At 40.5% G+C, this 13,731-nt stretch overlaps 1 protein-coding gene across 1 annotated transcript in view; it reads right to left on the reverse strand.

The window, feature by feature from the left end:
- EXT2 (exostosin glycosyltransferase 2) overlaps nt 1-13,731 on the reverse strand; it is a 136,904-nt gene that overhangs the window by 31,647 nt on the left and 91,526 nt on the right. Inside the window, exon 10 of the mRNA XM_065944452.1 lies at nt 9,253-9,419. Within this exon, the coding sequence (XP_065800524.1) occupies nt 9,253-9,419 (167 nt within the window). The remainder of the gene's footprint in view (nt 1-9,252; nt 9,420-13,731) is intronic.

Raw genomic sequence — 13,731 nt, forward strand, 5'->3', positions numbered from 1 at the left:
GAGTCTGTGATGCTATCTAACCATCCCATCCTCTGCCTCCACATAAATATGTGAAAATGTATATATATATATATATATATATATATATATATATATAACTCCACATCTTTATCCACTCCTTGACAATGGACGTTTAGGTTGCTTCCATGTCTTGGCTATTGTAAACAGTGCTGCAATGAATGCTGGGGTGCATGGATCCTTTCAGATCATGTTTTTTTCCAGATACATGCCTAGGAGTAGGATTGTTGGGTCATGGGTAGCTCTATTTTTAGTTTTTTAAGGAACCTCTATACTGTTCTCCATAATGGTTATACCAATTTACATTCCCACGAACAGTGTAGGAGGTTTCCCTTTCTCCACATCTTCCCCAGCACTTATTGTTTGCTGATTTTTTTCATGATGGCCATTCTGACCAATGTGAAGTGATACCTCATTGTAGTTTTGGTTTGGATTTCTCTAGTGATGTTTGGATTACTTAGTTACGTTGAGCATGTTTTTATGTGCCTCTTGATCATCTGTATATCTTCTCTGGAGAAATGATTGCTTAGATCTTCTGCCCACTTTTTTGATTGAGTTGTTTGTTTTTTTGACATTGAAATGCATGAGCTATTTGTATATTCTGGAGATTAATCCCTTGTTGGTCACTTTGTTTGCAAACATTTTCTCTCATTCTGTGGATTGTCTTTTTGTTTTGTTTATGGTTTCCTTTGCTGTGCAAAAGCTTTTAAGCTTAATTAAGTCCAATTTGTTTATTTTTATTTTCATTACTCGAGGCAATGGATTGAAAAAGATCTTGCAGCAATTTATGTCAGAGGGAGTTCTGCCTGTATTTTCCTCTAAGAGTTTTGTAGTATCCAGTCTTAAATTGAGGTCTTTAATCCATTTTGAGCTTATTTTTGTGTATGGTGTTAGGGAATGTTCTAATTTCAATCTTTTATATGTAGCAGTCCAGTTTTCCCAGCACTACTTATTGAAGAGATTGTCTTTTCTCCATTGTATATTTTGCCTCCTTTGTCATAGATTAGGTGACCATAGGTACATGGATTATCTCTGGACTTTCTATTCTGTTCAACTGATCCATATTTGTTTTTGTGCCAGTACCATATTGTTTTGATGACCATCTCTTTGTAGTATAGTCTGATGTCAGGGAGCTTGATTCTTCCAGCCCCATTTTTCTTCCTTAAAATTGCTTTGGCTATTTGGGATCTTTTGTGTTTCCATACAAATTGTAAAAATTTTTGTTCTAATTCTGTAAAAAATACTACTGGCAATTTGATAGGGATTGCACTGACTCTGTTGACTGCTTTCAGTAGCATAGACATTTTCATAATATTCTTCTTCCAATCCAAGAACATGGTATCTCTCTCCATCTGTTGGTGTCATCTTTGATTTCTTTCAAGAGTATCTTATTGTTTTCTAAGTACAGGTCTTTCACCTCCTTTGGTAGGTTTATTCTGAGGTATTTTATTCTTTTTGATGTGATGGTAAATGGGATTGTTTCCTTAATTTTCTCTTTCTGATCTTCTGTTGTTAGTGCATAGAAATTCAAGAGATTTCTGTGTATTAGTTTTGTATCTTGCAACTTTACCAAATTCATTGATGAGCTCTAGTTTTCTGGTGGTCATCTTTCAGAATTCTCCAGGCAAGAATACTGGAGTGGGTAGCCATTTCCTTTTCCAGGCAATTTTCTCCACCCAGGCATTGAACCCAGGTCTCCTGTGTTGCAGGCAGATTCTTAACCATCTGAGCCACCAGGGAAGCCCTTCTTTGTTATAATATTCTTTAAAAGCCTATAGGATCTATAATGACAACCCTTCCTTAATTCCTTTTCATTCCTGATAATGATAAGTTGTGTTCCTTTGTTTTGAGTGGTTTGGCTAGGGATTTATCAATTTTGTTAATTTTTTCAAAAAGTAAATTTGGGGGTCTATTAATTTTCTGTTGTTCTGTTTTCTAGTTCATTGATATTTATTAGCATTTATCTTTATTTTTCTACTTGCTCTGAGTTTAACTTACTCTTCTTTTTCTAGCTCCTTAAAATAGAACAAACTTTAGGTAACTGCTTTTAACCTTTTCTTTCCTATTATATGCATTTACTTGTTATAAATTTTCCCTAAGAACTGCTTTAGCTGCATCCCACAATTTTTCTTCAGGTTTGGAAAATAATTTACTTACAATAAGATCACCAGTTCAAAGTCTGTGTTGATAAAAGTACATAATCATATAACCATCATCACAATCATAATAGAACATTTCCATCATGTGAAAAGTTCCTTCTGCTCTTTTGCTGTCAGGTCCACCCTCACTCCTGGCAACATAGTTTTTCCAACTCTAGAATTTTATGCACAGAACATGTCAGTAAGTAGTCTTTCGCACATGGCTCCATTCTCTCAGTACAACAATTCTGAGATTTATCCATGTTGTTGGATATATCAGTAGTTTACTTCTTTTTATTGCTGAATGATATTTCACAGCATAGGTATTCCATATTGTTTCCATATTGCCATATTCCATATTCCAATATGTTTCCATATTGCAAGTTGATGTACCTAGGTTTTCTATATTATGAGTGAGGCTATGAATTTCTTTTGGAATCTGGTCATAGAAGAGTGCAACATTTTTTCTAACTTTATGGGAATCTGCCAAATATTTTTCCAAACTGGTTGTACCATTTCACATTTTTGCCAACAATGTATGAGAGCTCTAAGTTGCTCCACAGTCTAACCAACATGTGCCACTGTCAATATTTTCAATTTTATTTAGTCACAGTAGTGGGTATATAGTGTTAACTCATTGTGCTTTTACTGTAGAATTGCCCTAATGACTATGAGGTGGAGACTTTTTCCATATGTTAGTTTATACCTCTATATTTTCTTTTATGAAGTAACTGCTCAAATCTTTTGCACATTTTTAATTGACTTGTTTTCTCATGATAGAGGTGTGAATAGTTCTTTATATATACTGAAAATATTTTCCCTAGCCTATAAATTGCCTTTTTATTTTCTTAGAAGTGTCTTTTTAAGTGTTGCTAATTTTGATGAAATCCAATATGATTTCTTTTCTAAATTATGCTGTTTGTCTCTTACTTAAAAAAAATCATTGCTTAGCTCAGGCACACTAGAATTTTTTTCACTGTTACCTTGAAGAAGTTTTTATAATTTTAGTTCTTGCATTTAGGACAAGATCTATTCTGAACTGACATATGGATATCAAATTGCTCCAGCACTATTTAGTGAAAAGTCTATTCCACCTCTACTGAACTGACTTGGGTCTTTTGCTGAAAACTGATTGACCACACATGTAGTCTATTTCTAGACTCTTTATATTCTGTTTCATTGATCTACACGTCTAGGTTTACACCAATACCACAGAGTCTTGATTACGTTAGCTTTTTACGCTTAAAATAAGGCAGTTTTACAATTTTGTCCTTCTTTCTTAAAACTGCTTTGGCTTTTTCAGGTCTATTGTGTTTCCATTTCAATTTTAGAACTGCTATCAATTTCAATTTTTAAAAAAGCCTTCTGGGATTTTGACTGTGCTTGCTTTGAATCTATAAATCAGTTTGGGGAGAACTTACCCCTTAATAATAGTGAATCTTCAGATTCAGATGTATGATACATCTTTCCATATATGAAGCCGTTCAATTTCTTTGAGCAATGTTTTATAGCTTTCATTGAACTGATGGGGCACACATTTTACTAAATTTTTCAAATTGACTTGCCCTACCCTTCTCCAGGCAGCCACTGATCTTTCAATCACTGAAGATTTAGTTTGTGTTTTCTATAAATGAAATCATAAAATATGTTCTCTTTTTCACCTTGCTTCATTCACTCAGCATAATTATTTTTAAATACATCTATGTTGTACGTATCAATAGCTCATCTACTTATTACTAAGTAGTACTCTACTGTATGGATACACCACAATCAGTTTATTCATTCAACTTCTGATAAGATTTCTTTTTCCTCCGGTTTTTGGCTTTTAGAAACAAACACTGCAAGTACAAACACTAAAACTTACATTAGCATACAAGTATTTATGTATACATATGCTCTCATTTCTCTAGGGTAAATCTCTGTGGGAAGAATGGTGGGGTCACATGGTAGATTTATATTCAACATTTCAAACTCCAAACTGTTTTCTAAAATGGTTGCATCTAGGTTATGGATCACAGTAAAGTGGAAAGGCATGCAGGCCAGAATAATCTGTCTCCTATCTTTCATGTGCATGCTGGTAATGTAAATTTGTTCATTTATCAAATATTACTAACTGCTGAATGGCTTGAGCTGGGTTAGGCACAGAGGATACAGCAATGAATAAGACAGCCATATTTCTGTCCCTATGGGGCTTACATTCTAGAAGAAAAGCAGACACTAAACAACACACTTCACAATTATTTGCTTACAAAGAGGTTGAGTGCTGTAGTCTGGAGACTTTCTGAAAGCTTCTTTTGATCTGAGTGCTGAAGGATGAAAAACAGTCAACAAGATAGATATAATCCTAACACACAGTGATAACTGTGACAAAGAAGTAGTTCTGGGCTCCAACGTAACCCCCTGGGGCATAAATTTTTATTAACTGATTTGTTTATTCTCTTAATCCATCAAGTCTGCATGAAAATAATCCCAGGCTTTGGCATTAAAAACGGGATTTAAAAGTACCATCCTCTTCTGTCTTCTGATTCAACACAAAACTGGGTACCCTCCCCAGAAGAGAACTGCCCCTTCTGAATGATGAAAACAACCACAAGCCCTCCCTATGAATCACTGGGTTGTGAGAAGGACAGCAGAAGTCGTGGTGGAACAGCTGATGCAGCATCTCACAAAGAGCAGAGCACACGGCCCACCAGCCAGAACGTGCACTTACTAAGCGCTACACAATCTTATCTAATGTACATGACAACCCAGTGAAGCAGACAAAGTCAGCACCTTTCTGTGCAAGAATAAACTACAGCCCAGAGAGATTACGTAAGTCGTCCATGGTGACAGAATAGAAACTTGGGTCCAGTACTAACTTTTTTCATAGTGTCAATTACTATGCAAGAGATAACTTTACAATAGCAACCTAAAGCACCAGTGGTAGGGATGCCTGAGAAATAAATCTGTTTTCCTTAGTACCAAGGTAATCTAGTGATGGACAAGTGACAGATGGTTCTGAGGACTACTTTTGGGGACCAGTAGTCTCTGACATGGTAAAATCCTCAAGGAAGGCAATATAATGTCACCCAAACTTGGATTCAGACCCAAACTCTTCCACTTATTTAGCTGTGTGACTGTAGGCAAGTCATCTAATCTTGCTCAGTCTCAGTAAAGAAAGGAAAAAACAACAACAACAAAACCCAATAACTGCCTAGGAGGTTTGGGAAAAGATCATTCAGTTCAGTTCAGTTCAGTCACTCAGTCACAGCCGACTCTTTGCGACCCCATGAACCACAGCATGCCAGGCCTCCCTGACCATCACCAACTCCTGGAGTTTACCCAAACCCATGTCCATTCAATCAGTGAGGCCATCCAACCATCTCATCCTCTGTCGTCCCCTTCTCCTCCCGCCCTCAATCTTTCCTAGCATCAGGGTCTTTTCAAATGAGTCAGCTATTCTCATCAGATGGCCAAAGTATTGAAGTTTCAGCTTCAACATCAGTCCTTCCAATGAACATCCAGGACTGATCTCCATTGATGTACGTAAACACCCAGCAAATTGGTAGGAACACAGTAAGCAACACAGAGACGGTAGTTAGGGAAGTTATTCCTTTCTTAGCATCTGGAGATGACCCCCATTACTAGAGATGAAGGGGGTCCCTGCCCCTACCTCTTGATACACAATTGACTTCTTCAGAGGTAACGTGGAGTAAACACAGGGCATCAGGGGAAAGAGATGAAGATTCACGCTCAGTCCCTCTGGGTTTTGCACTTCCTCTCATCAATACATTTTTTGTCGTTCTAAATGAACTAAAGGTTGAAAGAGATTTCAGCCTGCAATATTCCTGAGATCCCAAGATTTTAAGCCATGGTTGAAAGGAATTCATCCAGGGTACCTTTCTTTTATCAGACTTCATTCAGACCAACTGAAAATATCAGAGGTAGCACTCTGTCCATCTTGGTTACCTTTCCTCATTTGAAATGTTCCCCATTTCCTACCTTCCTTTTACCACAAAAACAAACACATGGATATAGTTTGAAGTCATTATATGCAAAGGAGAGAGAAAACATTGGCAGGAAAAAAAAAACAGGTCTTTTTGCCATGAGTTGGCTAGAGAAATAAGTAATTTTTTTTTTTTAAAGGGAATGATAGTGTATGAAAAATCACCCAACACCCTAGGTGTGATGATAGGAAACACATCTCTATGAATGGAAATAAACTCAGGAAAGTGAGTCTATGTTTTACTAGCTATTTTCATGCCTTTCACTGGCCAGTAATGATATCGACCAGAGTATTCACATATCAGCCTATTTCACAGCAATTTCTTTTACACTCAATGGATATACAAATATATTTTATATATAATATACATTATATATAATTATAAAATTTTGAGCTTAAAGCTCCACATTCAGAAAAAAAAGATCATGGCATCTGGTCCCATCACTTCATGGCAAATAGATGTGGAAACAGTGGCAGACTTTATTGTTTTGGGCCCCAAAATCACTGTAGATGGTGACTGCAGCCATGAAATTAAAAGACGCTTGCTCCTTGGAAGAAAAGTTATGACCAACCTAGACAGCATATTAAAAAGCAGGGACGTTACTGTACCAACAAAGGTCTGTTTAGTCAAGGCTATGGTTTTTCCAGTGGTCATGTATGGGTGTGAGAGTTAGACTATAAAGAAAGCTGAGTGCCAAAGAATTAACGCTTTTGAACTGTGGTGTTGGAGAAGACTTTTGAGAGTCCCTTGAACTGCAAGGAGATCCAACAAGTCCATCCTAAAGGAGATCAGTCCTGGGTGTTCATTGGAAGGACTGATGTTGAAGCTGAAACTCCAATACTTGGGCCACCTGATGTGAAGAGCTGACTCATCTGAAAAGACTCTGATGCTGGGAAAGATTGAGGGCGGGAGGAGAAGGGGACGACAGAGGATGAGATGGTTGGATGGCATCACCAACTCAATGCACATGGGTTTTGGTGGACTCTGGAAGTTGGTGATGGAGAGGGAGGCCTGCCGTGCTGCAATCCATGGGGTCACAAAGAGTCAGACACGACTGAGTGACTGAACTGATATATAGTTATTTATATATAATATATATATTTCCATATATGTTAAATTATTTATGTCTATATATAAAAAGGGCTTCCTTGGTGGCTCAGAGGGTAAAGCGTTTGCCTGCAATGTGGGACACCTGGGTTTGCTCCCTGGGTCAGGAAGATCCCCTGGATATGGAAATGGCAACCCATTCCAGTACTCTTGCCTGGAAAATTCCATGGACGTAGGAGCCTGGTAAGCTACAGCCCATGGGATTACACCTGGGGGAATATGAGCTTTTAATTTTTGGTGCTGGTGGTCACAGGGGGATTCCTATTTCTTCCCTTTAAAATCCACTTTTAGTGGACACTGAATTTCCAAATACATGAGGTTTTCTAAAGTATCTTTGATATTAATTTCTTAAATACTTTCTTCTCTGCAATAACTGTGTTGTTTTTCAGTCTTCTAACTTCATTGAAGCTTTTAATAGCTAAATCAAAGATATCTCTTGGTAAATGTCATATTGCACTGGAAAATAGGTGAGTTGTTTTCATATCTTTAAAAATGTGGTTTCTAACATAATTCCACAGTGGTAAGAGAATAGATTCTATGATTTCAATACCTTTAGACCATGAGATTTTTGCACCTTGTTTTATGTCCCTGGCTATGTTCCAATGTCTCCTAGTTTACTGTGTATGGGAACTTGAACAGAATTTGTATTCTATTATTGTGTGAAAGTTGTATGAATCTTAATTATGTTGAATTGGTTGATGGTGCCTTTTAGGTCTATTTTATCTTCCTACTTTTCTGTATATTCATTTTATTAATTTTTGAAAGTCTGATATTGAAACTCCAACTAAAAATTTTAATTTATCTACTTTAAAAAAAGAACTGTAGGCTGATTCATGTCAATGTATGACAAAACCCACTGCAATGTTGTGAAGTAATTAGCCTCTAACTAATAAAAATTTTAAAAAAATAAAAAAAAAAAAAGAGACTCTGAAGATAAAGTAAAAAAAAAAACAAAAAGAACTGTAATATATAGTGGAACTATATGTAACTTTGCTCTGTATTTTTCAAGTCTCCTGTAAATGTGTTATCTTACTTTGATAATTTAAAAAATAAGAAAAAAAATCCACTTTTAAGGCTTAGAAAATAAATTTCTATAACAAACACATGTACCAAATATGGCTTCATTAAATAAAGTTTCATGATTTCTTAGAACCTCAAATTTAATAGATCCTGAGTCAACTAAAGAAGATGGCTACCTCTCTCCCCAAAGCAGGATTACTGTTGGGGATAAATTCCCCCACTTTCCCTTGTGCTGGCTGTGGCTAGTTGATGTGCACCGTCTGTTTTGCTTGAGTCTGACACCACCAACTCACCCCTGCAGCCGCAGGCCTCTGCCTGTCGCCGTCAGGCATCTGCGGACATCCTCCCTGACAGGACGCATCAGTTCCTAGTGCTTTTCACCAGGCCTCGGCTCTGGCACTTTCCCCTGGGGAGACCTTTACTGGTCTCCATACTTAACCCTTGAACCCGGCCTAATCCATCAGCCTCACTGAATGAACAGTGATAGAGAAGGCTTCTCCCCAAAGACAGGCAGCCGGCCTCTGCACTTAAACTCAGAGAGCAAGCCATCAGCGGGGCCTGCTTTCTGTCTGTCGGTGTCGCCAGCGTCTTCACTTACTGATGTTCTTATTGTGGCCGTGCCCAGCTGCTTGGGTCTGCGCCGTGCTCTTCATGGAGACGTCAGTGAAGGGGGCTTGTTAAATCTCACAGATGCTCTTTTGAAAACGCCCCCTGGGACTCTCCTTGGGAGTTCCCCAAACTGGCAGACAGCACAACTGTCATTTTGGAATAGGGTTTCCTCAAAGCTCTAAAGAACAGCTTTGTGACCCACACTCCCAAGCAGTTTTTGGGTGCTACTAGAAATCACAACTTCAGAGAATGAAATATAACCCTCTGTATTAGGAAAGACAGAGAATGAAATATAACCCTCTGTATTAGGAAAGACAAGCAATAATGGGCAATAAATATTAAATATGTAAATGTACTGTTTGAGATCTCCTTACCTCATAACCGAATTGCAGCTCATCAGAGGTCAGCATGATGATATCATCATCAATAGCCAGGACGGCCTCTGTCTCAATTTCGTCATAAGGGAAGAAGCGGTTACTCAACTTGTTTTCAGCCGTTCTCACAACTTTTAATGGAACCCGGATTTTGGGCCACAGAGAATCTGGAAAAAGGAAAAAACCAAAACAAGGTATTTATGACTCTTCTAACTTCTTTGAAAAGATAAACTGGTGAAAGCCGTGTCTCACATATAAGACAGAAGAATCAACTCAAAGCTGTGACTCTCATGAAATCCACAGGCACAGGGCTTCCCTGGTGGCTCAGTGGTAAAGATTTCAGCCTGCCAACGCAGGAGATGTGGGTTCAGTCCCTGATCCAGGAAGATCCCAATGCCACAGAGCAACGAAGCCCATGTGCCACAACCACTGAGCTGGGGCTCTAGAGCCCAGGAGCCCCAGCTACGGAGCCCCCGTGCTGCGACTACTGAAGTCCTATGTGCGCCCTAGAGCCCACACCCCTAAACAAGAGGAGCCGCTGGAGGGAGAAGCCCTCGCACTGCAGCTAGAGAGGAGCCCCCGCTCTCCACAACTGGAGAAAAAGGCCGTACAGCAATGGAGACCCAGCACAGCCAAAAACAAATAAATAAGATCATGGAAAAAAAACCATATGCACAACTATAGGAGGACATTCTTAAAGATGAATATATATTATAAATATCTCTTTTCTCTCTATATCCTTACAACACCACTGATGCTTAATGTTGTCTTAACCAGAATCCACAAACAAGACTCCAACTCACAACTGAGAGGCAGAGGGGGGCCAAACGACTTGATGAAGGTCACAGGGACAGGCCAGGAGGAGGCATGGGCTCTGCCTGCCTCATTCTCAGGTCCGAGGTTTGAACACCAGGACTCGACCACCTGACCACCTCTGCATAATCCTTCCAGGTATGTACACCTAGCCCCAAACTTGCCTGCAGCCCCTCTGGGAAACGTACATGCGGAAAGAAAATGACAGTGCCCATCTCCATCACCAACAGCTCCCAAGGCTGCCAAAGCTACCCTCACAAAACCATGGCCCTGAATGAGTTCAGCTTTTCCAACTTAGCACCTCACCCCTCAAGAGACACCCTCTCCTGACTCACTGGGTTTGGTTTCTCATCATGACCAATTTACAGAGTAAATATCAAATTTCCAGGTCTGATTACAAGGGGTTTTCTGGTATGCTGAAGGCACACAAACTTGTGCCTCGCCTTCCATTTTTCCCATTCTGCTTTGAAGCAATTCAACCTCAGGTTCCTCATTTTAAAGCGCTGCATTTAGCACAGCATGAAATTAACACTTCTTTGGTACAGGACCCATGTCCATAGACCTCAGGGTTCTTTGCAGAGGGCAGTTTGTTCTTCACGCAACATTTGTCAGATGAGAATAGAAAAGGTATCATATTGCTTCCAGAAGCCCAACACATAATTGTGGGATGGTCTAGCTTTGTGAGTCTTGAAGCCCCAAAATGCCTGTGGCCACTCCAAAGTCACCATACAGAAGGAGAAGTATGACAGAGGGAAAATCAGGAGGAAAAAAGCTTGCCCTAAGAGACGTCAGATAAAATATCTTACTTTTGCATAATTTACAATATGTCCAGGTAAAACAGTGTTGGGGTGCTCCTAGGTTCTTGGAAGAGGCCTGCGAAAGTGAGAGGCCCTGTAATAAAGGAAGATATTCCTTTATATATATATATATATATACATATATATATATATATATACACACACACACACACATATATATATATGAAGAAGATATTCCTTAAGTTCTAAGTAAGCCAAGAGCCTAAAACACCTGGTGGCTCAGATTGTAAAGAGTTTTCCTGCAATGCAGGAGACCCAGGTTCGATCCCTGGGTCAGAAAGATCCCCTGGAGAAGGTAATGGCTACCCATTCCAGTATTCTTGACTGGAGAATTCCATGGACAAAGGAGCCTAACAGGCTATAGACCACGGGGTCACAAAAGTCAGATACAACTGAGCGACTAACACTTTCAGAGCCGGAAAAAGCTTAGGGCCTAAAAATGTGTTCAACTCCAAAAAAAGCATGTTTGGGAAAGGACTGGAGACCAAGGAAATGATCCAATGGGTCAGTGCCTTTTAATCAATGATCAACCTGGTCCAGAATGACATAATCAAAAAATATCTTCAGAATAAATGGATAAGCATAAGACTAAGAGACTGGAGACCTGAGTTCTGCATTACCCATGGGGTTCTTAGGCAGGTCCCTTCTCAGGGTAAGAATAAGTGGAGAGAGAGGAGGGAACCTTCATTAAGCAACCAGTGTATGTCAGATACTTTATTTTATAGCTGCACTGTCATTCATCCTCCTGACAACTCTATGGAGCAGAAATTATTTACAACTCTATGGAGCAGAAATTATTTACAAAGTAGGATTCACAAAGCTCAGAGAGGTTAAGTACATTGGCTGGGGTTAGGGCTAAATGATACAGCTAGTATTTGAATCTAAGTCTGTTTAGCATCAAAGACCAAATAGGACCTGCACCATTTATTGCAGCTTGAAAATGTCATGTTTCTCTGGATCTGGAACAAAAACAATCATCCTTATTCTTCTCTGCTTCCCATTCGCTCTTCCAGTTAAATAAAAGAAATCCCTGTCATAAATCCAAATCCTTAGAAAACATGAATAAATTGTAATACCTAAAAGTGAAGGAAGTTATAGCTCTAACTAGATCAGTGGTTATCTTGAGATCAGTGGTTCTCAAATTTTTTGGTGTCGGGATTCCTTTGTGCTCTTAAAAACTGTTGAGATCCCCAAAGAGGTTTTATTTATGTGCGACACACACACACACACACAATTTATTATATTCTGAATGAAAACCAAGGAAACTTTAAAACCCCAGGACACACGAGCACACACTCCATCAGCCAGTAGAGTGGTGATGTCATCCCATGTCGGGCAGGCCCTGGAAAACCCCACTATGCACAAGTGAAAAATGTAAGCGTGGGAAAGCAGGGTGACTCAGCATTCTCACAGAAAGAATTTCAACCTCACCAGCCCTGTGAAAGGACCTCAGGGATGCTCAGCAGTCCCCAGATTGCACTTTGAGAACCTCTGTAGGAGACCCTGTGTTTAGATTTGGGTACTGCAACAGAGCTGTCCAGCATGGCTCAGATGATAAAGAATCTGCCTGCAATGCAGGACACCAGGGTTCAGTCCCTGGATCGGGAAGATTCCCTGGAGGAGGGAATGGCAACCCACTCCGGCATTCTTGCCTGGGGAATTCCATGGACAGAGGAGCCTGGAGGACTAGTCTGAGGGGTTGCAAAGACTCAGACACAACTGAACGACCAGCACACCAACACTTACAACAGAAGCACCAACAAACTGGGGGGTATGAGGAGTTGATGAGGGCAGTGCAGGTACTTGAATCCAGGGTCTCTTTAAACTGAGTATGCCAGTTGTCACGCACTGCGTCTCAGCCTCAAATACACCCTCCACTGCCCTGTGGGTGATATGGCAGGCGACCCCATCACCATTTCCCCTTTGCCCGCTGACACGACATTAAGCCCTATTAGTAAAGGGCGCTGGAGGGACGCTGGGAGGTAAGGGGCTTTGCTTCCTGGTTCAGGGGTGCCTTTTTACTTGCTCCTTTGGTACCTGAGCAGCAGACAGGCAGCAGCACCCCTCTCCAGCACGTGTAGTGGCACCCCCAAGGGAGGATTCCTAGCAGGTTCTACAGACACCCCAACAGGCTCCCTAAGGAGTCTGGCAGCTCCTCTGCAGGCAGCTTCCTGGCAAGATACCTTCAGCAGCAACTCAGCTGGGGTTCTGCCCTCAGGTGGCTCCGAGTGAACTGAAGCCCTCGCCAGTACCCCACTGAGTCCAATAGCACCCCTGGAGGGCCTCCTGTTGAATTCCGTGGGTATCCAAAGGGGCTGCTGGTTTCCTGTTTGCTAGTCTTAGCCTGTGGCGCCTGAGCAGCCTCACCACGCAGTGGGTCTGAATCCTAGACCAAGCCTGGGGAGGTGCTCTCAATCCCCAAGATGATTTCCTATAATCCTGGGAGCTCTCTTCACCCTTTAGTCACCAATCTCCTAGTCCTAGTTAAGAGTTCCGAGTTAATACTTGAACGTTTCCCGTTCAAGTTGCTGTGTGGTTTCTGTCTCCCACCTGGATCTTGACTAACACACTTGGGCTATCAGAAGGGCTGTCAGATGAAAAGGGGAATTGTTCTCTGTGGCTTCTGAAGCTAGAACCATGCCCAATGCCTGGGTGAAAGTTACAGGGAAACGGATTCAGACTCAAAATAGGAAAGAAAGCTCTAATGAAATGAAATGCCTTCAGCAACACTATGTGCCCTTCTACCTGAAATGTACTAACTTCAGGGACCAAACAAGATACCTGTGAGGACTGTATGGACAGTGACATTTCACAGAGAGATCAGTCTTTGGAAAGAGCTTCAAATCTC

This window comes from Muntiacus reevesi, chromosome 9 (assembly GCF_963930625.1).
Source record: "Muntiacus reevesi chromosome 9, mMunRee1.1, whole genome shotgun sequence".
NCBI classification, from domain to species: Eukaryota; Metazoa; Chordata; class Mammalia; order Artiodactyla; family Cervidae; genus Muntiacus; species Muntiacus reevesi.